This window comes from Elephas maximus, chromosome 7 (assembly GCF_024166365.1).
Source record: "Elephas maximus indicus isolate mEleMax1 chromosome 7, mEleMax1 primary haplotype, whole genome shotgun sequence".
Taxonomy (NCBI): domain Eukaryota; kingdom Metazoa; phylum Chordata; class Mammalia; order Proboscidea; family Elephantidae; genus Elephas; species Elephas maximus.
The window spans coordinates 137683613-137707750 of record NC_064825.1 but is presented as its reverse complement, the minus strand read 5'-3'; the positions used below and the strand labels follow the sequence as shown (position 1 = coordinate 137707750).

The 24138-nt window shown below is 53.2% G+C and overlaps 1 protein-coding gene across 1 annotated transcript; it reads left to right on the top strand.

The window, feature by feature from the left end:
• The first annotated feature begins 666 nt into the window (after positions 1 to 666).
• On the top strand, positions 667 to 13348 carry B4GALNT4 (beta-1,4-N-acetyl-galactosaminyltransferase 4). Its single transcript, XM_049893009.1, has 20 exons — positions 667 to 817; positions 3712 to 3815; positions 4375 to 4467; positions 4548 to 4643; positions 4735 to 4825; positions 4906 to 5006; positions 5597 to 5664; positions 5963 to 6041; positions 7266 to 7332; positions 7475 to 7606; positions 7685 to 7794; positions 7899 to 7999; positions 8075 to 8175; positions 8254 to 9145; positions 11058 to 11344; positions 11515 to 11668; positions 11769 to 11841; positions 11913 to 12066; positions 12451 to 12577; positions 12985 to 13348. Exons 1-20 carry the CDS (start codon positions 667 to 669, stop codon positions 13100 to 13102), a joined length of 3099 nt encoding a protein of 1032 aa, XP_049748966.1. The 3' UTR covers positions 13103 to 13348.
• The last annotated feature ends 10790 nt before the right edge of the window (positions 13349 to 24138 follow it).

Below are 24138 nucleotides of genomic sequence, written 5' to 3'. Positions count from 1 at the left end.
GCACACCCTGCTCCCCTCCTACTTTCACCCCCGCAAACCCGCATTCTCCTAGCACCCCTGCACTCTCCCGGCCCCCCGCCCCGTCCCTTGTCCATCTTCTCCACGGCCCCTCTCCCCCCCAGGCCTCTGAGCACCCCTCAGGCCCCTGCAGCCCCCCATCCCGCGCGGCCTCCGAGCTGCCCTTTCCCCGCAGTGGCCAGCTCCCTGCGCCCCCCGGACGCCACCCCCGCGCCCCCGCGCAGCCAGGTGGATGCGCGCGCGTGGCGTGGAGAAGGGCAGCGGCACACCCTAACGCGCCGGCCCAGCCCCCGCGCGCCGCCGATTGGCTCTCGGCGCGCAGGTCGGGCGGCGATTGGCTCGGGCGCGCGCCGGCCCGGGTCCCGTTTCACGGTGCGTAGCACCGCAGCGTGGATGCTGCTCGGTCCGGCGGCGGCCCCGAGGAGCGTGGAGCCGGCGGCCGCGCCCACCCGGCCCGCAGCCGAGGGCAGCCTGGGGGTCGCGGCCGCTGCCCGGGCCGCGGCGGCGGACAAAGGAGCATGTGGGGCCCCGGGCCCTGAGCGCCGAGCCGAGGCCGGGCGCCCGGGGATGCGGCGCAGGGCGGCTGGGGGCGGGAGTCGGGGGCCGCAGTGGAGCCGCTGAGCGCGGCGGGGCTGGCCGGCGGCCGCGATGCCGTGGTTCCCGGTGAAGAAGATCCGCAAGCAAATCAAGCTGCTGCTGCTGCTGCTGCTGCTCACCTGTGCCGCGTGGCTCACCTACGTGCACCTGAGCCTGGTGCGCCAGGGCCGCGCGCTGCGCCAGCGGCTGGGCTACGGGCGAGGTATGGGAAGGCGCGAGCGCCCGGGGGCGGGGGCGCGAGGGCCCTGAACAGCCCCGGGCCGGCCCGGAACCTCCCGGAGGTCCCGCCTGCCCTTCCTAGCTAGGAGACACCGGGGGAAGGGGCGCGGTTCGGCGGGGCCTAGACGCCCGATGACGTAAGTAGTGACGTCTGCGACCCTCTTTGCAAGCGCCCCTGAAGCTGGGGGACTCCGGGACCCGGCCTGGAGGGATTAACGGTGGACTTTTGGTGCGCTCTCTGCCACCAGCCATTGCCAGCCCTGCGCTGTCAGCTTCCGAGAGGCCAGTCCAGCGGTGCTTCCACCACTTGCCTCCTTAGCAGGGCCTCAGTTTCCCCATCTGTTCTCGGGGACCCGAGGTCCAGACCGCCGACCCCCAGGGCGAGATGGGATGCTGACCAGCGCAGTTAGGAAAGTTTCCCCGAGGCTCCCCCGGGTGAACCTGTGATGGGGACTTAAGGCCTACGTGTTAAGGGGGAGCATGGCGATGGGGGGGGGTCCCACCTGGGGTGCCTGAGTTGCTGAGTAGACTGTCCCTGGCAGCCGGCTCCCCTGTTCACACTCCAGGTGAGAACAGACGATCAACCCACAAACAAGTTGGGTGCTGGGAAGGCTGTGGGAAGGAGCCAGAGGCCGGGTCCTGCCGCTTTCACTAGGGGGGTCAAGGAGGGCCTCTCAGAAGTGGCACCTCTGGCGGCATCTGGGGAAAGAGTTTCTAGATAGGAGGACAGCGTGAATGAACGGCTGATGGGAAGCAGGGAGGCAGAGGGCCCCAAATTTGCAGGGGGTAGGGGGTTTAAGGGAAACACTTTTATGAAGGAGGGAGCAGAACCTCCCACCGGGGCAGGAGAGACCCCAGCCCCAAGACAGGACAGCTCCCAGGCTGCCCCAACCCCCTCTTAAGGAAGCCAGGTCCTGAGGATCCTGGGGAGTGGGGGTCCGGCCTCCTCCTGCAGACTCAGAACATCTTGAGCCACCCCTCCTGGAGGATCGAAGCTCCCTGTTTAGTCCCATGCCTGCCCACCCTGCACCTGGCTCCACAGAGTCCCAAGGCCAGGGTCAGGCTGGTCCCAGTGCCCCCTCCCCACAGAGTCTGTGCACGTTGGAGCCACCACAGCCTTGAGAGTTCTAGGACTGTTGTGTCAGTAAAAGAAGACACACACACCCCAACTGTCAGCCCTCAAGGCAGGACCCAAGTGTGACCTGCTGACACAGAACAAAACCAACTCTGTGGTTTACCAAGCAGCCACAGGCCTCCCCCAGTCTGACTTCCTGAGCAGCAAGAATCTGAGGTCCACCAGGAAGGGGTCGGAGTGCAGGGAACCCCCACTCCTGGGGCCCCTCTGCTGCCACCCAGCTGGCCCAGAAGGGGGAGCTGGGAAGCCTGTCAGCTGTCCTCTGTCTCAGGTGGGCAAGAGTCCTGGGAGATACAAACCTCAGGGCAGCCACTCCTGGGAGCAGCCTTGGCCACACAGTGGGGCCCAGCAGCCCAGCCCAGAGTCTCAACTCCAGTCAGTCACCTGGGCTCCTGACTGTCAGTGCTGCCTTCCTTTCTACCTGGGAGGCAGGAAGGGCTTTCTGGGGAGGTGGCATGGGAGTGGGGCCTGAGAATGGAGGGTTTCCTCCCAGGTGTCCCAGCAGCTTGTGCCGGCGCAGGAGGCCAGGTGCGTGTCAGTGGACACCCTGGGGGTGTGCCTGGGGCCCAGCTTCAGAAGGCTTCCAACACCACAGTCACCCTGGGCTTCTCTTGGTGGGCTGTAGGCATTTGGCTGGAAGCTTCTTAGGGGCTTAGCTCCCCTAAGCTGGACAGAGGGGTCTTACTGAGGGCACAAAGAGCAGGTGGACAACCACTGCAGAGGGTCATGACCTGAGGAGACGGTGGGCAGGCTCCCCTCCCCTGAGAAGGATTCTAGGTCCTGAGGTCTTGACTAGCTGCATGGAAGACAGGCCTGGATGTCAAAGCCTGGACTTTGCCAGGGTCCAGGCTGGGTCCTAGAAGGAGGGTAGCTAATGGGGGGGGGGGCTGCTCCTGGATTGGGTATCTCTGGGGTGGGAGGTCCGGGGGGGCAGAGCTGGGGTAAGGTGAAGCCTCCCCTTGAGGGGCTCAGGTGCTGGGGTGTGGAACCACCTGGGAGATGGGCTGGGATGGTCAGATCCACAGCTCAGGGGGACAGTCAAGGGGGAGAGGGCTGGGGTACACTGGTAGTCTTCCCCAAGCTGGGGAGATGTCTGCAGGCAGACCTGGGAAGTACCCCACCCCCCGTGGAACAGTCTCCCTCAAGGGTTACCTTGGCCCCAGTGTCCTCCAGCAGCAGGGGTAGCACGCGCCCTCTCCTGTCCAGACTCCTGGCCAGGCCTTGCTTAGCCCTCAGGATAGCAAGGCCAGGTAGGTGCCACCTGCCATGTTTTGTAAATGAATCTCAGAGAGACCAGTGAGGGATAATATGGGGCTCAGATTGAGGTAGGTGACAAACAGACCCCAGCACTAGCCCTCCGTTCTCAGTTCCTGTAAGGGAGGCAGGCACAAAACTTGACAGCACCCAAGAAAGTGCTTAGGAAAGAAAGAGGGAGCACCTGCCAGAGCAGTGCTAGAGGGCTTCTTGGAGTGGGAGCCGCTCAACAAGGGGGGCTATATGGGTGTGCGCATGCATGCATCCACACTAGTGCCATGTCACTTCTCACACCAGCCAGCTGGGGCCACCCCACCAGACATGGGAACGCACGGAGGCCACTTGCCCAGCTGTGGGGTGGCCTTCAGTGGGAGACCCCTCCCTGGCCACGTGGGATTGGGGTTCCAGCCCACCCAACTTGCCACAGAAGCAAGATGTGTGCCTTAGAGGGGCTCTGGACCCCACCATGTCCCATGTGCTGCCCACAGAGAGCGAGAAGCTGGCTGGGGTGACTGACGGCCGAGGGGTCCAGGCTGCACTGTCCACGAAGAGGGCTGAGGACTCCAGTGAGAGCCGAGAGGAAGAGCAGACGGTGAGCAGCTGGCCATGTGCCTGCAGGAAAGACACAGCCCAACAGCCACCTGTGTACAACATGGGCGGTGTGTCCCAGACAGACAGATGTCCCCGGCCCGGTGGCTGCTGCTTGAGTCTGGGTGGACATAGGTGTACGTGGAAGGGCAGCACGTGTGTCCCAGGTGTCTGTGTGCGGAGTAGCTGGTGTCTGGCTGTGTGACGAAGGTGCCTCTGTGTGGCCAGGGTGCAGTGGAGTTTGGGGTTTGTGTGGTCTTAGCATGTGAGCGTATTTAGGGTTTTACCGCTACTTACGTGTAAAAAAAAAAAAAATTTTTTTTTTTATGTGTAAGGAGGGGACCTTTATGAAAAGTGTCTCAATATGTGTGTCTGAGTGTAAGGAAAGTGCGATGTGTGTGGTGGGTGCTTCTCGATCCAGGTGACTGTGTGTCTGTGTGCGTGTTTGTGTGTGTGTGCCCCCTTCCCTGTGCCCGTGGGGCTGGATGGGAATTATGGTTGGATGACCCCTTTCTGCCCTCACAGCTGTCAGCTCTGACGCTGGTGCTCTTTCCTTCCTACAGGCAGGTCAGGACCCAAACATGCTCTTTCCTGGGGGAGCTGGGAGGCCACCCCCCCTGAACCTCACTCGTCAGACACCCCCATGGCGGGAGGAGGTGAGCTCTGCTCTGCCTGTGATGGGGGGAGGCAGGGCTGGGGTGGGGCTTGTGCAGAAGGTAAGGTGCACCTCCCCCAGTACAAGGGACAGGTGAACCTGCACGTGTTTGAGGACTGGTGTGGCGGGGCCGTGGGCCACCTGAGAAGGAACTTGCACTTCCCACTTTTCCCCCACGTGAGTGTTGGGGGCAGGGCTCAACTGGGAAAGGGGTGGGCTGGGGTGTGCAGTGGGCTTTCACATCAGACGTGGCTGACTTCCCCTCCAGACTCGCACCACCGTGAAGAAGTTGGCTGTGTCCCCCAAGTGGAAGAATTATGGACTTCGGATTTTCGGCTTCATCCACCCGACCAGAGATGGTGCGGTGGTGGGGATGCACAGGGGTGGGGGTCCTGAAGGGACCCAGCCACCCGCCCTGAGCCCCTGTCCTGTGGCCTAGGAGACGTCCAGTTCTCTGTGGCCTCAGACGACAACTCCGAGTTCTGGCTGAGCCCCGACGAGAGCCCAGCAGGCGCCCAGCTCTTGGCCTTTGTGGGCAAGGTACCTGCCCTGCAGCCCCCCTCAGTACCCACCCACAGCCCCAGCTCCCCACCCCATAGCCCTCCCCTGGCTCATGCGTCACAGCATCCCTAGGCCCCCACCTCGAGGCTTCCACCTCACACCCCCCTCCCCCCGGCTCCCACCCAGTGGCCCTCCATCCACATGCCATCTATCTTCACCAGGCTTCTGGGGGGCCCTCAGTCACCTTCATAGGCAAGATACAGACCAACCCCACAGTCCCCCAACCCCAAAGCTCCCAGCACCTACCCTACAGCCCCCGGCTCCTTCCACCATCCCTGTGGACCCTGGCACCCACCCAGAAGTCCCTTCAGAACCCCCCCACACTCCCTTAGTTCCCACCCTGGAGCTCCCCAGCACCTACCATGCAGTACCCCCATACCTACCCTGTGGCCCCCACCGTCTACCCTGCAACCCTCAGCTCCCTCCCCAACCACCCCGTCTGTCTTCACCACACCTCCACGGGCCTCAGTCACCTGCCCTTCTAGCCTCTTAAGAATGGGGCCTGGGGTGGGGCTGGTGGCCCCCCAGGAGAGGTTAAACTCCCATCACCCCTTCTGCATCCCCCCCAGACTGGCTCAGAGTGGACAGCACCTGGAGAATTCACCAAGTTCAGCTCCCAGGTGTCCAAGCCCAGGCGGTGAGTGACTGTGGGAGGGGCGGGGTGCATGCATGTGTGTGTGTATTCATCTGTCTGTGTAACCGTGTATGCATATGTGTGCGTGTGCACCCGTGTGTGCTTGTGTATGTGTGTGAGAGGAGAAACTGTGTGGCACCTCAGACGCATTTGCACACATGCACACCTGGAACCACTGCACATTACCGTCCGAGCCAAACCGCCCCCCTCCTGTGAGAGAGCCCCCATCTCTGCACTCTGCATCTGTCAGGGTTCCTCGGGTGGGGCATAGCAGGCGTATCAAGACTCCCCATCTTCCCAGGCTCGTGGCCTCCCGGAAGTACTACTTTGAGCTGCTGCACAAGCAGGACGACCAAGGCTCGGACCACGTGGAAGTGGGTGTGAGTGCAGCCCGCCTTCCTAAGGGTCGCCTGAGACCCCCCCATCCGCCCTCACTGCTGCCCCAGGCCCTCCAGCACTCCCCAGCCAAGAACACCCTGTCTTTCCCTCACTGCAACACACGCTTGTTGCCCTGAGGTGTAGTCCCAGCCCCTGAGAATTTCCTGGGTAGTTGACAAAGCAGGATGCTGGGGAGTGATGATGGGGCTGGGAAAAGCAACATCAAGTAGAAGCTTGAGAGATGGTCAGATGTTCCCTGAGGAGAGATATGGTGGGCAGAGATTTTGGGGTGTGCGGTGCCTCGTGTGAATTCAGCCATAGGGGACAGCTGAAGAATAGAACTGCCAAGCACCGTCCAGAATTCCAAGGGGTCCAGGCAGCCAGAGCACACCAGGTGCAGTGCCACCCTAGATAGCTCAGCTTTGTCCTGAGGGCAGGAAGTGACCAGATATGCATTTCAGGGAAAACACTGACTGCTGTGTAGAGAGATGGGAGCCTTAGAGGGAGGAGGTTTTTATACCTGTCCATTTTTTTTTTTTTATCAGCACCTGGACGGGGAAGGGGGGCGTGGCAGTGGGGGTGTGAAGTGGCAGGTTGGAGAGGCCCTGAAGTGTGGGGACAGGGACACCACCTTTGAGGACAGGGTTGGGGTAGGACACTCAGCACCAGCACCATGAGATGTTTTGTATATCTGCTGTGTATGGGGGTCCAGGCTGGTGATGCAGGTTTGGGGTGACCCTGCTGAAGGTGAGGGGTGCTGAGGGCCCAGGATGAGAAGAGGGCCTCAGGCAGAGCCCTGAGGTACCATAACTTGCGAGGAGTGGGAAGAAGAGCAGGGTCTGCCAAGCCCCCAACCTCAGAGGTGGGGGGATCTGGGAGGGACACTGCCCAACTCCCCAGGAGGTAGGGAAGGGGGTGCTGCACTGGCAGCAGAACTGGGGGGTGTGGGGGACAGGAGTGACCAGCAGGCGAGGAAGGGAGTGAGGGGGATGCCCCACTAGCCCCACCCCTACCCCCTCCTGGGCCTTGTTCCTCCTCTTCCCAGCTGCCCCTTCTCAGGCCCCAGGACATCTGTCCCAGCCACCCTTCAAGCTGCCTGTACCCTCTAAGGGGTTGTCCCCATTAGCTACCCTCCTAGGCAAGACCTCCTCCTTCTGGACCCAGCCATGTCCCTGTCCCTGTCCCTGACACCCACCCTTAACCCTGTCGACCCTCTCCACCCCCAGTGGCGTGCTTTCCTGCCTGGCCTGAAGTTTGAAGTCATCGACTCTACCCACATCTCCCTCTATACAGGTGCGGGTCTGGGCGCCTCTTGGGGAGCTGGGGGGTGGTGGGTGTAGGAGGCAGGGTCTCCTGGGGATGGTCTGGGTGTGGGTGAGGCGTGGGAGGGGTTTCTGGGCACTCTTGTGGCCTCCACACATCTCTCTGCCCCCAGATGAGTCAGCCCTGAAGATGGACCATGTGGCCCACGTTCCCCAATCTCCTGCCAGCCACGTGGGGGAACATCAGCAGGAGGAGCCCAGCGCTGACATGCTGCGTCCTGACCCCAGGGACACATTTTTCCTCAGTGAGAGGGGGCCAGTGAGGGGCGCGGGGTGGGAGGGCGGTTCTGGTCCGGCCGCACCGTGACCACCCCCTCCTGCAGCTCCTAGGATGGAGCCTGCAAGACTGGAGAACGTGCTGGAGCCCTGCACCTACGCCCCCACCTACGTCGTCAAGGACTTTCCCATAGCGAGATACCAGGGGCTGCAATTTGTACGTGCCTCTCTCCAGGGCCTTCCCGAGACCCCCTGAGCCTCCTTCCGCCCTCGGGAAGACTCCTGCAGGCCCCCTCCCTGAGCCCTCCGACCCGCCCTCAGGTGTACCTGTCCTTTGTGTATCCCAATGACTACACTCGCCTGACGCACATGGAGACAGACAACAAGTGCTTCTACCGGGAGTCGCCCTTGTACCTGGAAAGGTGGGGGTCGGGGACGCCTGGAGGGCGGGGCCTGGGGGCGGGACCTCTAAAGCCCAGGCCCGCCCCCACTCCCAGGTTCGGGTTCTACAAATACATGAAAATGGACAAGGAGGAGGGGGACGAAGAGGAGGGGGAAGATGTGCAGCGCCGAGCCTTCCTCTTCCTCAACCCAGATGGTGAGCCCCCCTCAGCCCCACACCCCTCACACCCCACCTAGGCTTGGTGGGGGTAACCGCATCCCGTCCCCCCCGCAGACTTCCTGGACGACGAGGACGAGCTGCTCGACAGTCTGGAGCCCTCTGAAGCGGCCAGGCCGCAGAGCCGGCGCCCCTCCCAGGCCACCCCTACCACGGCTGCGGCCACCCCCTGGCCTCCCACTCCCCCCGAGCTCCGGGACTCCGGGACCCCACGGCATTCGCGGGCGCTGAGCTGGGCTGCTCGAGCGCCTCTCCGTCCACTATTCCTGGGCCGCGCTCCACGCCCACGCGCTGAGGCCCGACCGCTGCCCCCCAAGGTGTACGTGACTAGGGTACAGCCAGGAAAGCAAGCGCTGTCCCGGGCCCCGGCGCCACTCAGACCCCGTGGCCAGCCCTGGGCCCCCTTTCCTGGTGTCTTCCTCCGCCCTAGGCCTTTGCCTAGGGTGCAGTTGCGGGCGCCCCCACGGCCCCCTCGGCCCCATGGTCGCAGGACCGGTGTCCCCCTGGCCCGGGTGCAGGCCATCCAGGCCACCCGGGGGGACCAGGCACACACGCTGGGACTCGTGGTGCCCACACCAGGCTCGAATTCATCGTCTGAGGTGCGGCCCGTGACCTCCTTCCTGAGCTTGTCCCAGGTGTCCAGGCCCCAGCTGCCCGGGGAGGGCGAGGAGGAGGAGGAAGAAGGGGAGGAAGATGGGGCCCCCGGTGAGGAGGCCATATCGGAGGACAGCGAGGAAGCAGCCGGCCCCGGGGAGCGCCATGGCCGCTGGCAGGAGGACGCCATTGACTGGCAGCGCACATTCAGCGTGGGTGCGGTGGACTTTGAGCTACTGCGCTCAGACTGGAACGACCTACGCTGTAACGTGTCAGGGAACCTGCAGCTGGCCGAGGCTGAGGCGGTGGACGTGGTGGCGCAGTACATGGAGCGGCTCAACACACAGCATGGCGGGTATGGGTGCCCTGTGGAGAGACCCCAAGCCTCCATAGAACTTCTGACCTCCCTCAGGGCTTACAAAGTACTGGTCCTGGGGTGACACACACCTGACCCTCACAACGGAACCCCAGTCCCTTCCCCTTCTCTGGAGCTCCTTATAGCCCAAGGTCCTTCCCAGATAGGAGCATCCCACCAGAGTCCCATCCCAGGCCTGCTTCCTTGTCCCTGTACCTCCACACCCCCATGAGGTCAGTGGTCAAGATAGAATCCAGGGGTCAAGCCCAGGCTCCTGGATCCTCCTTGCACAGCTGCCTCTGGGTTTTCTCTGAGGGTCTGGGCCTGGCTTGTGAGGGAGATCAGGGCTCCTGTCGGTGTCGGCCCCTCTGGTCTCCTCTAGGCCCCAAGAATCCACTCTTGTCCCCTCCCTGTGCAGCTGCACCCAGGCAAGACAGGCACCAGTTCCACCTCAGGGCAGCACCCATGGTTCTCAGAAGTGGCAGAGTCTGTGCTGGGTTGAGCTTTGAGGGGTAGAATCTGGACAGAGACAGACGATGAGTAGACAAAGGCACTGAGGCAGGAAGCAGGGATTCGGCAATTGGCAGGTGTGGGAAGGTGACGGGAGAGGAAGGAGACAGGCCAGTCATGGGTCTTAAAGCCCTCCCTCGGGGCCTCGGACTTCTTGTGGACAACGGGAGGTTTTGAGCAGAGCAGGGTTTTGACCCCTTTTTGTGTAGGCTTGGAGAGGAGGACCCTGAGGACAGTGACCAAGCTGCTGACCCTGGTCCATGACAGTGATGGAATGGCTAGACCCCTCCTGGAGCTGAGGGACTTTGGTTCCAGATGGCTGAGAGGAAGCCTGCCCTTGGCTCTAAGCATCCTGAGTGGACTTAGCACCCCATGGACACAAGGGGCCTGCCCAGCATGGGTGGTTATGGCTAGAACTGCCTTCTCTCACCCAAGGGTGTGGGTGTGGGTGGTCCCCAGGAGGGAGCCTGTAGAGAGACCCAGAGTGTTTGAGGCAGAAGATCTGGACATGGGGACACGGTGGGGCTGGGCCCCTAGGAGGTCACACAGGTGGACTCCAGGGTGAAAGGCACTGGTTGAGAAGGGAGGGGATGAGTCCAGAAAGAAGAGACCTTGGTCAGGACAGGGCCCATTTTCTCAGCCAGAGAGGGGTAAGCCTGGGGTCTCCATCCACTCAGGGAGGCCACTGAGTCGGGGTTGGGGTAAGGACAGCCCCTGAGCCTGAAGTGGGCACCAAAGAGCATTCTTGAAGGTGGGGGAGGGCAGAGCAGGAGGTGGAGGAGGAGGGACCTGGGGAGGGTTGGGCCATGTATCCCAGACAGGGGACACCCAAGGACAAAGACACTGGCAGTGCCCTGCAGTGAGGGCTTCCAGAAGACTTAAGTTAGAGACTAGTTGCAAAGGTCCTAGGTTGCGAATGTCCTAGAATGCCAGGTTAAGAAGTTGAAGCCTTGTCCTGTGGGCAGTGGGAGCCCCTGAGGGTTGTTGAACAAGGGAGGACGCTGCTCTGTGGCTAGGAGACCCTGAGGAGCAGAGGAGGCCTGAGCTGGAGGAGTGGACTGGGGACGAGGGGACAGTCAGCAGGGCCCAGTCTGGAGAGGCCCCTGCTCAGCTTCCCAGTGGCTCTAGAGAAGTTCCTGCTCTGCCGGGAGAGGGGGTGCGGCCTTCAGGCCGTCTTCTAGGAACCCCCTTGCTGGCTGGAGTTGTGGGAAGGCGACTTGGGGCAGCATGGGACCAGCCTGGGGGTGGAGGGTGACACAAGGCAGCCCTTCTCAACCGTCTGTGGAGTCCGGGACCTCGTTTCTTGGCTGGGCGCAACGCCAGGGGTAATGGAGAGGTGGGATGTGCAGACCTCGAAGCCCTCAAGGGGTGGTGGCCCCAGTGACCCGGCCCCGCCTCGCAGGCGCTTCGCGCTTCTGCGCATTGTGAACGTGGAGAAGCGCCGCGACTCCGCGCGCGGGAGTCGCTTCCTGCTGGAGTTGGAGCTGCAGGAACGCGGAGGCAGCCGCTTGCGCCTGTCTGAGTACGTCTTCCTGCGGCTGCCCGGGGCCCATGCCGGGGACTCGGACGGGGATGCAGGGAGCCCCGAGCCCGTGCCCGCCTCCCCGCGTCTCGACAGCCGCCCGGAGCTCTGCCGGCCGCTGCGTCTGGCCTGGCGCCAGGACGTGATGGTGCACTTCATCGTACCAGGTGTGTGGAGAGTGTCCCAGCGGGGCCGGGGGGGGGGTCCAGGGATCCTGTGGGAAGAAGAGGGGGGAGGCCTGTCACCGCTGGCCCAGGACCCTGAACACCAAGGACAAGGTGTTGCTGCGGGGACCAGAGCCTGTGGCAATTGCGTTCACCGGCCCCGCCTCCCCCAGTGAAGAACCAGGCACGCTGGGTGGTGCAGTTCCTGGCGGACATGGCCGCGCTGCACGCCCGCACCGGGGACTCGCGCTTCAGCGTCGTCCTGGTGGACTTCGAGAGCAAGGACATGGACGTGGAGCAGGCCCTGCGCACAGCGCGGCTGCCCCGGTAATGGACCTCTCCAGGCGGTGGGGACCGAGCGCATCTCCCTCTCGCGGGAAGTCGGTTCTCCTGTCCCAGGAATCCCTACCTGTGGCTCTCCCCCCAGGTACCAGTACCTGAGGCGAACTGGGAACTTCGAGCGCTCGGCAGGGCTGCAGGCCGGAGTGGACGCTGTGGAGGTTCGTGGGCTGGGCGACAGAGGTGGGGCTCCAGGAGGAGAGGGTGGGGCTCAGACCTCACGCCCCTCCAGGACGCCAGCAGCATCGTCTTCCTCTGTGACCTGCACATCCACTTCCCCCCTAACATCCTGGACAGCATCCGCAAGCACTGCGTGGAGGGCAAGCTGGCCTTTGCACCAGTGGTCATGCGCCTGCGCTGCGGAAGCTCACCGGGGGACCCCCACGGTAAACCGCGATCCCCCTCCCAGTAATGCCAGCCGCCTCCCTCCACCAGGGTACAGTCGAGGCGCCCCCTGTAGTGCCCAAGATCCTGTAAAGGCTAGGACCCCACAACACCAACCCTCCCCCCAACACCAGGATCCCCTATAATGCCCAGGATCTCCCTGTAAAGCCAAGAGTCTCCTGTAATACCAGGACCCCAGAGTAATACCAGTGCTAGGGGCCTTCTCCAGTACCCCAGCTGTGACCCTAATACAGGAGGGTGACCCCCTAGGGCCCCCAGTGATGAGACCCTGCCAGATCCTCTCCTCAGCTGTTCCTGAGGCTTTCGAGGACCTTGCGGGAGGGAGCCTCCCAGGACCTGGAGTCTGAAGGGTACCCCCACCCCAGGCTACTGGGAGGTGAATGGCTTTGGCCTCTTTGGGATCTACAAGACCGACTTTGAGCGCGTCGGGGGCATGAACACTGAGGAGTTCCGTGACCAGTGGGGGGGCGAGGACTGGGAGCTGCTGGACAGGTGACTGCCTCCCCACCCCTTGTGAAGCCAAAGGAAGCCCCTCAAGTCTTCCTCCTCCAATGTGGAGGGTGGTTACAGGCCCCAGGGGTCCTCTGTCCCTCCTCTCCCCACGTCCCCAGAACCCTGTAGGCCCAAAGAGACCCTTGGGCCCTACTCCGTTCCCCAAAACCCCATCCCCAACACCAGTTCTGCCACTGGATCCTATAGACTTAGGGGTGGCCCCGAACCCCCATCTCCACATGAGGGTCCTTCATGTCCACTGAGCCCTGACCCCGCCTGTCCCCCCTGCCCTGAGATCTGACAGTAATGGCAGCCCTGACACTCTACTCCTGAACGAAGGTCCTGTCCTTAACACCCCCCTAGGGCCTTGCAGGCTCAGCCCTGACACCCCAACCCTCCACCCCCAGGGTCCTGCAGGCAGGGCTGGAGGTGGAGCGGCTCCGTCTTCGGAACTTTTTCCACCACTACCACTCCAAGCGGGGGATGTGGGACACACGGAGTCGGAAGGGCTCCCGAACAGAGTGACCTTGAAGACTGGCTGAGGGACCCTCCCAGCTCCCTGCCAGTCCTCCTGCCCTGGGACGCCTGGCGGGGGCTGGTGTGTGAGGACAGCCACTACCGTGTGCCTGCTCCTCTCTGGCCCCTCCCTAGAGAGGCAGCCTTCGCAGCAGGCCGGCCGGGCTTGGCCCCACACGTGTGATGATTTCTGTGAAATTCTGTAGTGATGACATTGTTTTCAGGATTTCCAAGAGTTCTGTCTGTTCCTTTTTTTATTCAGAATGAAATGAAATATTTTTTTTAGTTCCGACTGGTCCTCTGTGCCTGATTCTCTTGGGGAGGGCAGGGATTGGTCCTTGGCAGTGGCCAGAGAGCCCTGGGCCCACATGTGGCCCTGGACATGCTCCACGTGCTCCTAACATCCCTTCCTGAGCCCCAGCTATGGCAGCCCCCACATGACCCCAGCCCTTCCGCCCACGAGTGACTCACCATCCACCCCCAAGACCACTTGCCCACTCCTGCCCTGAGCCCCTTTTCTGTCACCTTCCGCATGGGGCCCATGCAGTAACTATAGGGTCCATGTGGCCACTGATAATGGGGTCTTCCCATGGCAAGCAGAGAGAGGATGGGGTGTCTCCTCACGTCCCCTGTATTTTTAAAAGAGAATTTGGTGTCAGTCCTACCCATCTTTCCTCTAAGGTGATGGAGCACTCTGCACCCCGGGAGGGGGAAAGGACATATCTGAGGACTGGGATTGTGGGGGTAGTGAATTAGGACTCTGGGTTACCAGCAACAGAAAACCCAACTCAAACTGGTTTAAACTGACCTGGGGAGGTTTGCTTGTTTTTCGTTTTTGCTCAGGTATCTGAAGCTCAGAGTTAGGAGGGCACCAGGGCTGGACAATGCCACCCAGGACCCAGCTCTCCCCAGATCTCCTCTCTGCCTTTGGGGTCTCAGCTGCAGCCTCAGCGAGTCCCTGGTCATGCAGAGAGTCCAGTGCTCTGCCTATCGCTGGGGCCTGTGTGAGTTTCTTATTGCTGCTACGACAAATTGCCACAAACTTCGTGGCTTAAGATTATTGTCTTACAGGGTGGAGAGGAGGAGTGTGCTGACTCATTAGGGAGAAAGTAACTAGGAGTACATAAAAAAAAAAAACATAGCAGGGTGTATATAAGTTTTTGTATGAAAGAACGACTTGGTTTGTAAACTTTCACTTAAAGCACAAAAAAAGATTATTATCCTACAGTTACAAGGGTCAGAAGTCCTAAAGTCAAGGCTTCAGCAGGGCTGGTTCCCTCTGGAGGCTCCAGGGGAGAATCTGTTTTCTTGCCTTTTCCAGCTGCTAAAGGCCACCTGCATCCCTTGGCTCATGGCCCCTTCCCATCTTTTAAAACCAGCATCATAGCGTCTTCATCTCTCTCACCGCTCTTGTTGCATCTCCTTCTCGGACTAGCCCTCTGCCTCTCTTATAAGCGCATGAAATGGAAAAGAACAAGAGGTGCAAGTGATCAGTGAGGGGATGGTAGACAATGGCACAGACAAGAGAGCAGAAAAGGAATGAAAGTTTGGTTTAACATCAAAACTCAATTGTTGTTGTTGTTAGGTGCCGTCGAGTCGGTTCCGACTCATAGCGACCCTGGGCACAACAGAACAAAATGCTACCCGGTCCTGTGCCATCCTTACAATCTTTGTTATGCTTGAGCTCATTGTTGCAGCCACTGTGTCAATCCATCTCGTTGAGGGTCTTCCTCTTTTCCGCTGACCCTGTAGTCTGCCAAGCATGATGTCCTTCTCCATATTAGTGACATTAATAAGGAAGATGGAAAGAATTGATGACTTTGAATCATGGTGTTGGCGAAGAATGATGAGTATACCATGGACTACCAGGATGAACAAGTCTGTCTCGGAAAAATACAGCCTTAGAAGCTAGGATGGTGAGACTTTGTTTCACATACTTGGACACGTTATCAGGAGGGATCAGTCCCTAGAGAAGGTCATCATGCTTGGTAAAGTAGTTGGTCAACGAAAAAGAGGAAGACCCTCACCAGGATGGACTGACACAGTGACTGCGACAATAGGCTCAAACATAGTAATGATTGTGAGGATGGTGCAGGACCAGGTTGTATTTCCTTCTGTTGTACATGGGATCGCTGTGAGTCAGAACTGACTCAATGGTACCTAACAATAACAAGTGACATGTTGTTGGGTGCCGTCGAGTGGATTCCGACTCATAGCGACCCTATAGGACAGAGTAGAACTGCCCCATAGGGTTTCCAAGACTATAATCTTTTTCCCACTTAATTTTTTTGCTGAGTACTTTGTCTTTATATATTATCTTTTCCTATTATTCATTGTTGTTGGTTTTGTTTCTGCTGAGTCTCTATTTTTTTTCTTGTATTTTATTTTGATGAGTAGGATTGTTAATCTCCTTTGTGGTTACCTTAATATTTACCCCTGTTTTTCTAAGTTTAAACCTAACTTTTATTTCTTTATATCACTTTGTCTTCCTCTTCATATAAAAGATCTACGACTACATTTCTTAGTCCCTCTGTATTGTATTAATGTTGTCTTACATAACGACATCACTGTTTCCCTGTTTTGAGCATTTTTTTATCTTGATTTATTTTTGTGATTTCCTTATCTGGGTTGACATCTGATTGCTCTGTCCAGTGTTCTAGTCTTGGGTTGATATCTGATATTATTGATTCTCTAACCAGTGAACTCTCCCTTTAGTATTTCTTGTAGTTTTGGTTTGGTTTTAACAAATTCCCTCAACTTGTGTTTATCTGGAAATGTCCTAATTTCACCTTCCTATTTGAGTGACATATAGGATATATGATTCTTGGCTGGCCATTTTTTTCCTTCAATGTTTTATATAAGTCATCCCATTCCCTTCTTGCCTGCATGGTTTCTGCTGAGTAGTCCGAGCTTATTTTTATTGATTCTCCTTTGTAGGTGACTTTTCGTTTATCCCAAGCTGCTCTTAAAATTCTCTCTTTATCTATGGTTTTGGCAAGTTTGATTATAACATAACTTGGTGACTTTCTTTTGGGATCTACCTTGTGTGGGGTTCGATAAGCATCTTGAACACATATCTTGTCATGTTTCCTGATATTGGGGAAGTTTTCTGCCAACAAGTCTTCAACAATTCTCTCTGTATTTTCTGTTATCCCTCCCTGTTCCGGTACTCCAATCACTGGTAGGTTATTTCCCTTGATAGAGTCCCACATTATTCTTAGAGTCTCTTCATTTTTTCTTTTTAATTCTTTTATCTGCTTTTTCTTCAAACATATTGGTGCCAAGTGCTTTATCTTCAATCTCACCAATTCTTTCTTCCACTTGCTCAATTCTACTCCTCTGACTTTCTATTAAGGTGTCTAATTCTGTAATTTTATTGTTAATCTCCTGGATTTCTGATTGCTGTCTCTCTATGGATTCCTGCAGCTTATTAAATTTTTCATTATGTCCTTGAATAACCTTTTTAATTTCTTCAACTGCTTTTATATGTGTGTTCCTTGGCTTGTTCTGCATATTGCCTGATCTCTTAACTGATCTCATTCCTGATGTCTTGAAGAGTTCTGTATATTAATCTTTTCTATTCTGCCTCTGGTAATTTCAGGAAGGCACCTTCATCCAGAAGATCCCTTGATTCTTTGTTCTGAGAGTTTGTTGAAGAGATTATGGTCTGCTTCTTTGCGTGATTTGATACTGACTGTTCTGTCTGAGCCATCTATAAGTTATTGTATTAGTTTATTTTATGTTTGCTTAGTATATCCTAGCTTCTTGCTTTGTTTTGTTTTGATATGTCCAAATAGGTTGCTTGAGTGAGCTAGCTTGATTATTTTTGCCTTTGAAGCTCTAACGTCCTGTTACCAGATGGCTAGAGCTATTATCAGAAATATGAGCGTAGGAGTCCATTCACTTTTCTTGTATGGATTCAGCTCAGGTGTCCAGGTAGTTGGTCATCAAGTGTGTAGTACAGGCTCTGTCCTACAGTCTTAGAAGGGCAGGAGTGATTGGTGTAGGTATCTGTATCTGGTTGCAGCAGGGGGTCATGCTCTGAACAAGGCAGGGGGCTGACAACCATCCTCTGAGTGTCTGTGAGGAAAGTGCACCCCTATTCCCTGGAGCACACAGGTAGGTTGGTGGGTTCTGCAGACGGACCATGGGCACCCAGTGTTTTGGGTTGTAAGGACTAGGAGGTACCAGCTATCCTTGAACCCCTGTCACAGGTGGCTAGGTGACCTGAGTGGAGCTACCAGTCCTTAGGCCCCTGATGGGGGTAGGTAAAGACCCCGTTTAATAGGCAAAGTGGTGTCAAACGTCAAACACCCCCCTCTCCACCACACAGCTGAAATAGTTGCAATCTGCCTACAAGGGCCTATTCTCCTGAAATAGGCCCACATAGGTCCATGCAGGGGGAAAGGTACTCAAAGTCCACGGACTGTTTATGCCTGGACAGGAGCGGCTTCTGTCCTGACCTCCCCAGGTTAGTGGAGCTGGCAGATTATCTTTTCCCCAATTATGAATTTATTCCTTCTCCAAGGCCGGGAGAATGTCTCAGAACATGCAGCAGAACCTTTCTCAGGCCCAGGGAAATCGACAGCTGAAGCCAGCTTGGGGGCAGGGGACACAGTAAAATATATGCAAGTACTTAGCGTTTGCCAAGACTGCCATTCTTCTCTGGTTCCAGAGGTGTGAGTAGGCTGTGCGGCTGGCTGTTACTTCCTGAGGAAACTGCAGCAGAATGCTACCACCAGCCCACTGCAGCCTAAGGGATCCCAGCGATTCAGGTCTGGCAACTCCGTTCTGCTTCTGAACCATCTCTCCCTCCCCCTGTCACTCAGACCGTTTTCTAACTTTGCATTTGATGTTCAAGGCTCCTAGCTTGTTATAAATATAGTCATTTCACTTGATTTTTTGGGTCTTTGTTTTAAAAGGGTTCACTGGAAGCATCTGACTACTCTGCCATCTTCACCCTGCCTCCTCCTCCAAGACTATTATCTTTACGAAAACAGATTGTCACATCTTTCTCTCTTGGAGAACTGGTGGGTTTGAACTGCCGACATGTAGGTTAGCAGCTGAGCACTTAACCACTATTCCACAACGGCTCCTCATAAATGGCATAGCAGAAAAACATTTTCCTGAACTTTAAACACAGGACAGAAACTAAAGTCTGAAAAATTGATATAAAAAAATTAGCCTGAGGCAGAGCCAAGAGGGCTGAATAGACAGACGTTTCCGTCAAGCCCTCTTTACAACAAAGACCCGAAAAAACAAGTGAAATGAGCATATTTGTGACAAGCTGGGAGCCCTGAGCATCAAAGGCAAGCTTAGACAATGAACTGAGGGGCAGGGGAAAGAAGAGACTGTTCAGAAGCGGAGAGGAGTTACTGGACCTGAATCCCGGGCAGCCTTCAGGCACCATTCCCGGAGCAGCAGCGGAGGCGGTGGGCTGGTCCTAGCGTTCAGCAGCAGTTTCCTCAGGGAGAAGCAGCCAGCCACACAGCCCACTCACACCTCCGGAACCTGACGAGAAGGGCGCTGTCGGCAAAAGCTAAGTACTTGTGTATATTTTACCGTGCCCCCCCCCCCGCCACCCCCAAGCCAGCTTCAGCGGCTGAATCCCTGGGCCTGAGATAGACCCTGGTGAGCACGTGGAGCTGTTCTCCTGGCCTTGGGGAAGGAAAAAATTTGCAAATGGGGGAAAAGAAAATTTGCTAGCTCCATTAACTGGGGGAACTCAGGACACAAGCAGCTCCTGTCCAGGCATAAACCATCCGTGGACTTTGAGCACCTTTCCCTTCTGCATAGACCTGTGTGGGCCTGTTTCTGGAGAATAGGCCCTTGTTGGCAAACTCCAACCATTTCAGTGGTGTGGTGGAGAGGTGGGTGTTTGATGTTTGACATTGCTTTGCCTATTAAACAAGGTCCTCACCTACCCATGTCAGGGACCTATGGACAGGTGGCTCCACTTGGATCATTGCCCAGCCACCCACGACAGGGGTCCAGGGATAACTGGTACCTCCCAGTCCTTACAACAAAAACTTTAGGTGCCCATGGTCCCTCTGCAGAGCCCACCCACCAGCACACTCTAGGGAACAGAGATGCGTTTTCCTCAGAGACCCTTGGGGGTCGGTTTTCAGCCCCCTGCCTTGTTCAGAGCGTGAGCCTCTGCTGCAATCAGATACCGGTATATACGCCAATCACCCCTGCCCTCTAAGACTGTAGGACAGAGCCTGTACCACACACTTGGTATCAGCTACCTGGAAACCTGAGCTGAATTCATACAAGAAAACTGAATGGACTCCTAGACTGATATACCTGAGAACAGCTCTAGCCATCTGGAGACAGGACACCAGAGCTCCAAAGGTGAAAATAATCAAGCTAGCTCAAGCAACCCATAGGGGTATACCAAAACAAAACAAAGCAAGCAGCTATGATACAGTAAACAAGCATAAACTAATACAATAACTTATAGATGGCTCAGAGACAGCAGTCAATATCAAGTCACATAAAGAAACAGGCCATGATCACCTCAACAGGCTCTCAAAACAAAGAATCCAGGGATCTTCTAGATGAAAGTGCATTCCTGGAATTACCAGATGCAGAATACAAAAGTTTAATATACAGAACCCTTCAAGACATCAGGAAGGAAATAAGGCAATATGCAGAACAAGCCAAGGAACACACAGATAAAGCAACTGAAGAAATTAGAAAGATTACTCAGGAACATAATGAAAAGTTTAATAAGCTGGAAAAATCCATAGACAGACAGCAATCAGAAATTCAGAAGATTAACAATAAAATTACAGAATTGGATAACTCAATAGAAAGTCAGGAGCAGAATTGAGCAAGTAGAAGCTAGAATTTCTGAACTTGAAGATAAATCACTTGGCACTAATATATTTGAAGAAAAATCAGATAAAAGAATTAAAAAAAAAAATGAAGAAATCTTAAGAATCATGTGGGACTCTATCAAGAGAAATAACCTATGAGTGATTGGAGTCCAAGAACAGGGAGGGATAACAGAAAATACAGAGAAAACTGTTGAGGATTTGTTGGCAGAAAACTTCCCTGAGGTTGAGCTTAAAAGAAAGTCACCAAGACATATTATAATCAAACTTGCCAAAACCAAAGATAAAGAGACAATTATAAGAGCAGCAAGGGATAAACGAAAAGTCACCTACAAAGGAGAGCCAATAAGAATAAACTCGGACTACTCGGTAGAAACCATGCAGGCAAGAAGGCAATGGGATGACATATTTAAAAAATTGAAGGAAAAAAATTGCCTGCCAAGAATCATATATTCATCAAAACTGTCTCTTAAATATGAAGGTGAAATTAGGACATTTCCAGATAAACACAAGTTGAGGGAATTCATAAAAACCAAACCAAAACTACAAGAAATACTAAAGGGAGTTCTTTGGTTAAAAAATCAATAATGTCAGGTGTCAACCCCAGACTAGAACACTGTGCAGAGCAGCCAGAAGTCAACCCAGACAGGGAAATCCCAAAAAAAAAAAAAAAAAAAAGCCCAACACAGGGTAACAGCTATGTCACTATATAAAATAAGACAATATTAAAATAATAAAAAGGGACTAAGAAATGTAATCATACACCTTCCATATGGAGAGGAAGATACAGTGACACAAAGAAATAAAAGTTAGTTATAAATTTAGAAAAATAGGGATAAATAATAAGGTAACCACAAAGGAGACAAACTATCCTACTCATCAAAATAAAGTACACGGGGAAAATAGAGACTCGGCAGAAACAAAATCAACAACAACAAATATGAGGAAAGGACAATAGATAAAGAAAATCTACTCAGCACATAAAATCAAGTGGGAAAAAGAAGCTGTCAATGCACAAAAAAAGACATCAAAATGATAGCACTAAATTCATACCTATCCATAATTACCTTGAATGTAAATGGACTAAATGCACCAATAAAGAGACAGAGAGTGGCAGAATGGATTAAAAAACAAGATCCGTCTATATGCTGCCTGCAATAGACACACCTTAGACTTAGAGGCACAAACAAACTAACACTCAAAGGATGGAAAAAAATTAATCAAGCAAACAACAATCAAAAAAGAGCAGGAGTGGCGATATTAATTTCTGACAAAATAGACTTTAAAGTTAAATCCATCATAAAGGATAAGGAAGGACACTATATAATGATTAAAGGGACAATACACCAAGAAGATATAACCATATTAAATATTTATGCACCCAGTGACAGGGCTGCAAGATACATAAAACAAACTCTATCAGCATTGATAAGTGAGATAGACAACTCCACAGTAATAGTAGGAGACTTCAACACACCACTTTTGGTGAAGGACAGGACATCCAGAAAGAAGCTCAATAAAGACACGGAAGATCTAAATGCCACAATCAACCAACTTGACCTTGTAGACGTATACAGAACACTCCACCCAACAGCAAGCAACTATACTTTCTTTTCTACTGCGCACGGAACATTCTCTAGAATAGATCACATATTAGGTCATAAAGCAAGCCTTAGCAGAATCCAAAACATTGAAATATTACAAAGCATCTTCTCTGACCATAAGGCCATAAAAGTGGAAATCAATAATGGAAAAAGAAAGCAAACACTTGGAAACTGAACAATACCCTGCTCAAAAAAAACTGGATTATAGAAGACATTAAGGATGGAATAAAGAAATTCAGAGAATCCAATGAGAATGAAAACACTTCCTATCAGAACCTTTGGGACACAGCAAAAGCGATGCTCAGAGGCCAATTCATATCAATAAATGCACACATCCAAAAAGAAGAAAGGGCCGAAATCAAAGAATTATCCCTACAACTTGCACAAACAGACAGAGAGTGACGAAGGAAACCCACAGGCACCAGAAGAAAACGAATAATAACAGTTAGAGCTGAACTAAATGAAATAGAAAACAGAAAAACAATTGAAAGAATTAACAAGACCAAAAGCTGTTTTTTTGAAAAAATCAACAGAACTGATAAACCATTGGCCAAACTGACAAAAGAAAAACAGGAGAGGAAGCAAATAACCTGAATAAGAAATGAGATGGGCGATATTACAACAGACCCAACTGAAATTAAAAGAATCATATCAGATTACTATGAAAAACTATACTCCAACAAATTTGGAAACCTGGAAGAAATGGATGAATTCCTAGAAACACACTACCTACCTAAACTAACACAAACAGAGGTAGAACAACTAAATAGACCCATAACAAAAAAGGAGATTGAAAAGGTAACCAAAACGCTCCCAACAAAAAAAAGCCCTGGCCTGGAGGGATACACTGCAGAGTTCTACCAAACTTTCAGAGAAGAATTAACACCACTACTACTAAAGGTATTTCAGAGCATAGAAAAGGATGGAATCCTACCAAAGTCATTCTATGAAGCCACCATATCCCCAATACCAAAACCAGGTAAAGACGCCACAAAAAAAGAAAATTATAGACCTATATCCTTCATGAACGAGATGCAAAAATCCCCAACAAAATTCTAGCCAGTAGAATGCAACAACATACAAAAAAAAATAATTCACCATGACCAAGTAGAATTCATACCAGGCATGCAGGGACGGTTCAACATTAGAAAAACAATTAATGTAATCCATCATATGAATGAAACAAGAGACAAGAATCACATGATTTTATCAATTGATACAGAAAAGCCATTTGACAAAGTTCAACACCTATTCATGATAAAAACTCTCAGCAAAATAGGAATAGAAGGAAAATTCCTCAATATAATTAAGAGCATTTATACAAAGCCAACGGCCAACATGATTCTAAATGAAGAGAGTCTGAAAGCATCCCCCTTGAGATCGGGGACCAGACAAGGATGCCCTTTATCACCAGTCTTATTCAACATTGTGTTGGAGGTCCTAGCCAGAGCAATTAGGCTAGATAAAGAAATAAAGGGCATCCAGATTGGTAAGGAAGAAGTAAAAGTATCTCTATTTGCAGATGACATGATCTTATACACAGAAAACCCTAAAGAATCCTCCAGAAAACTACTGAAACTAATAGAAGAGTTCAGCAGAGCATCAGGATATAAGATAAACACAAAAATCAGTTGGATTCCTCTACACCAACAAAAAGAACATCGAAGAGGAAATCACCAAATCAATACCATTTACAGTAGCCCCCAAGAAGATAAAACACTTAGGAATAAATCTTACCAGAGACATAAAAGATCTATACAAAGAAAACTATAAGACACTACTGCAAGAAACCAAAAGAGACCTATATAAGTGGAAAAACATACCTTGCTCATGGATAGGAAAATTTAACATTGTAAAAATGTCTATTCTACCAAAAGCCATCTATACATTTAATACAATTCTGATCCAAATCCCAAGGACATTCTTTAATGAGATGGAGAAACAAATCACCAATTTCATATGGAAGGGAAAGAGGCCCCTTATAAATAAGGCATTACTGAAAAAGAAGAACAAAGTGGGAGGTCTTACTTTACCTGACTTTAGAACCTATTATACCGCCACAGTAGTCAACAGCCTGGTACTGGTACAACAACAGATACATGGACCAATGGAATAGAATTGAGAATCCAGACATAAATCCATCCACATATGAGCAGTTGATATTTGACAAAGGCCCCAAAACAGTTAAATGGAGAAAAGACAGTCTTTTTAACAAATGGTGCTGGCCGAACTGGATATCCATCTGCAAAAAAATGAAACAAGACCCATACCTCACTCCACGCACAAAAACTAACTCAAAATGGATCAAAGACCTAAATATAAAATCTAAAACAATAAAGATCATGGAAGAAAAAATAGGGACAACATTAGGAGCCCTAATTCGTGGCATAAACAGTATAGAAAACATTATAAAGAACACAGAAGAAAAACTAGATAACTGGGAAAAAACTGGGAGCTCCTAAAAATCAAACACTTATGCTCATCCAAAGACTTTACCAAAAGAGTAAAAAGATGACCTACAGACTGGGAAAAAGTTTTTAGCTATGACGTTTCTGATCAGCGCCTGATCTCTAAAATCTACACGATACTGCAAAAACTCAAC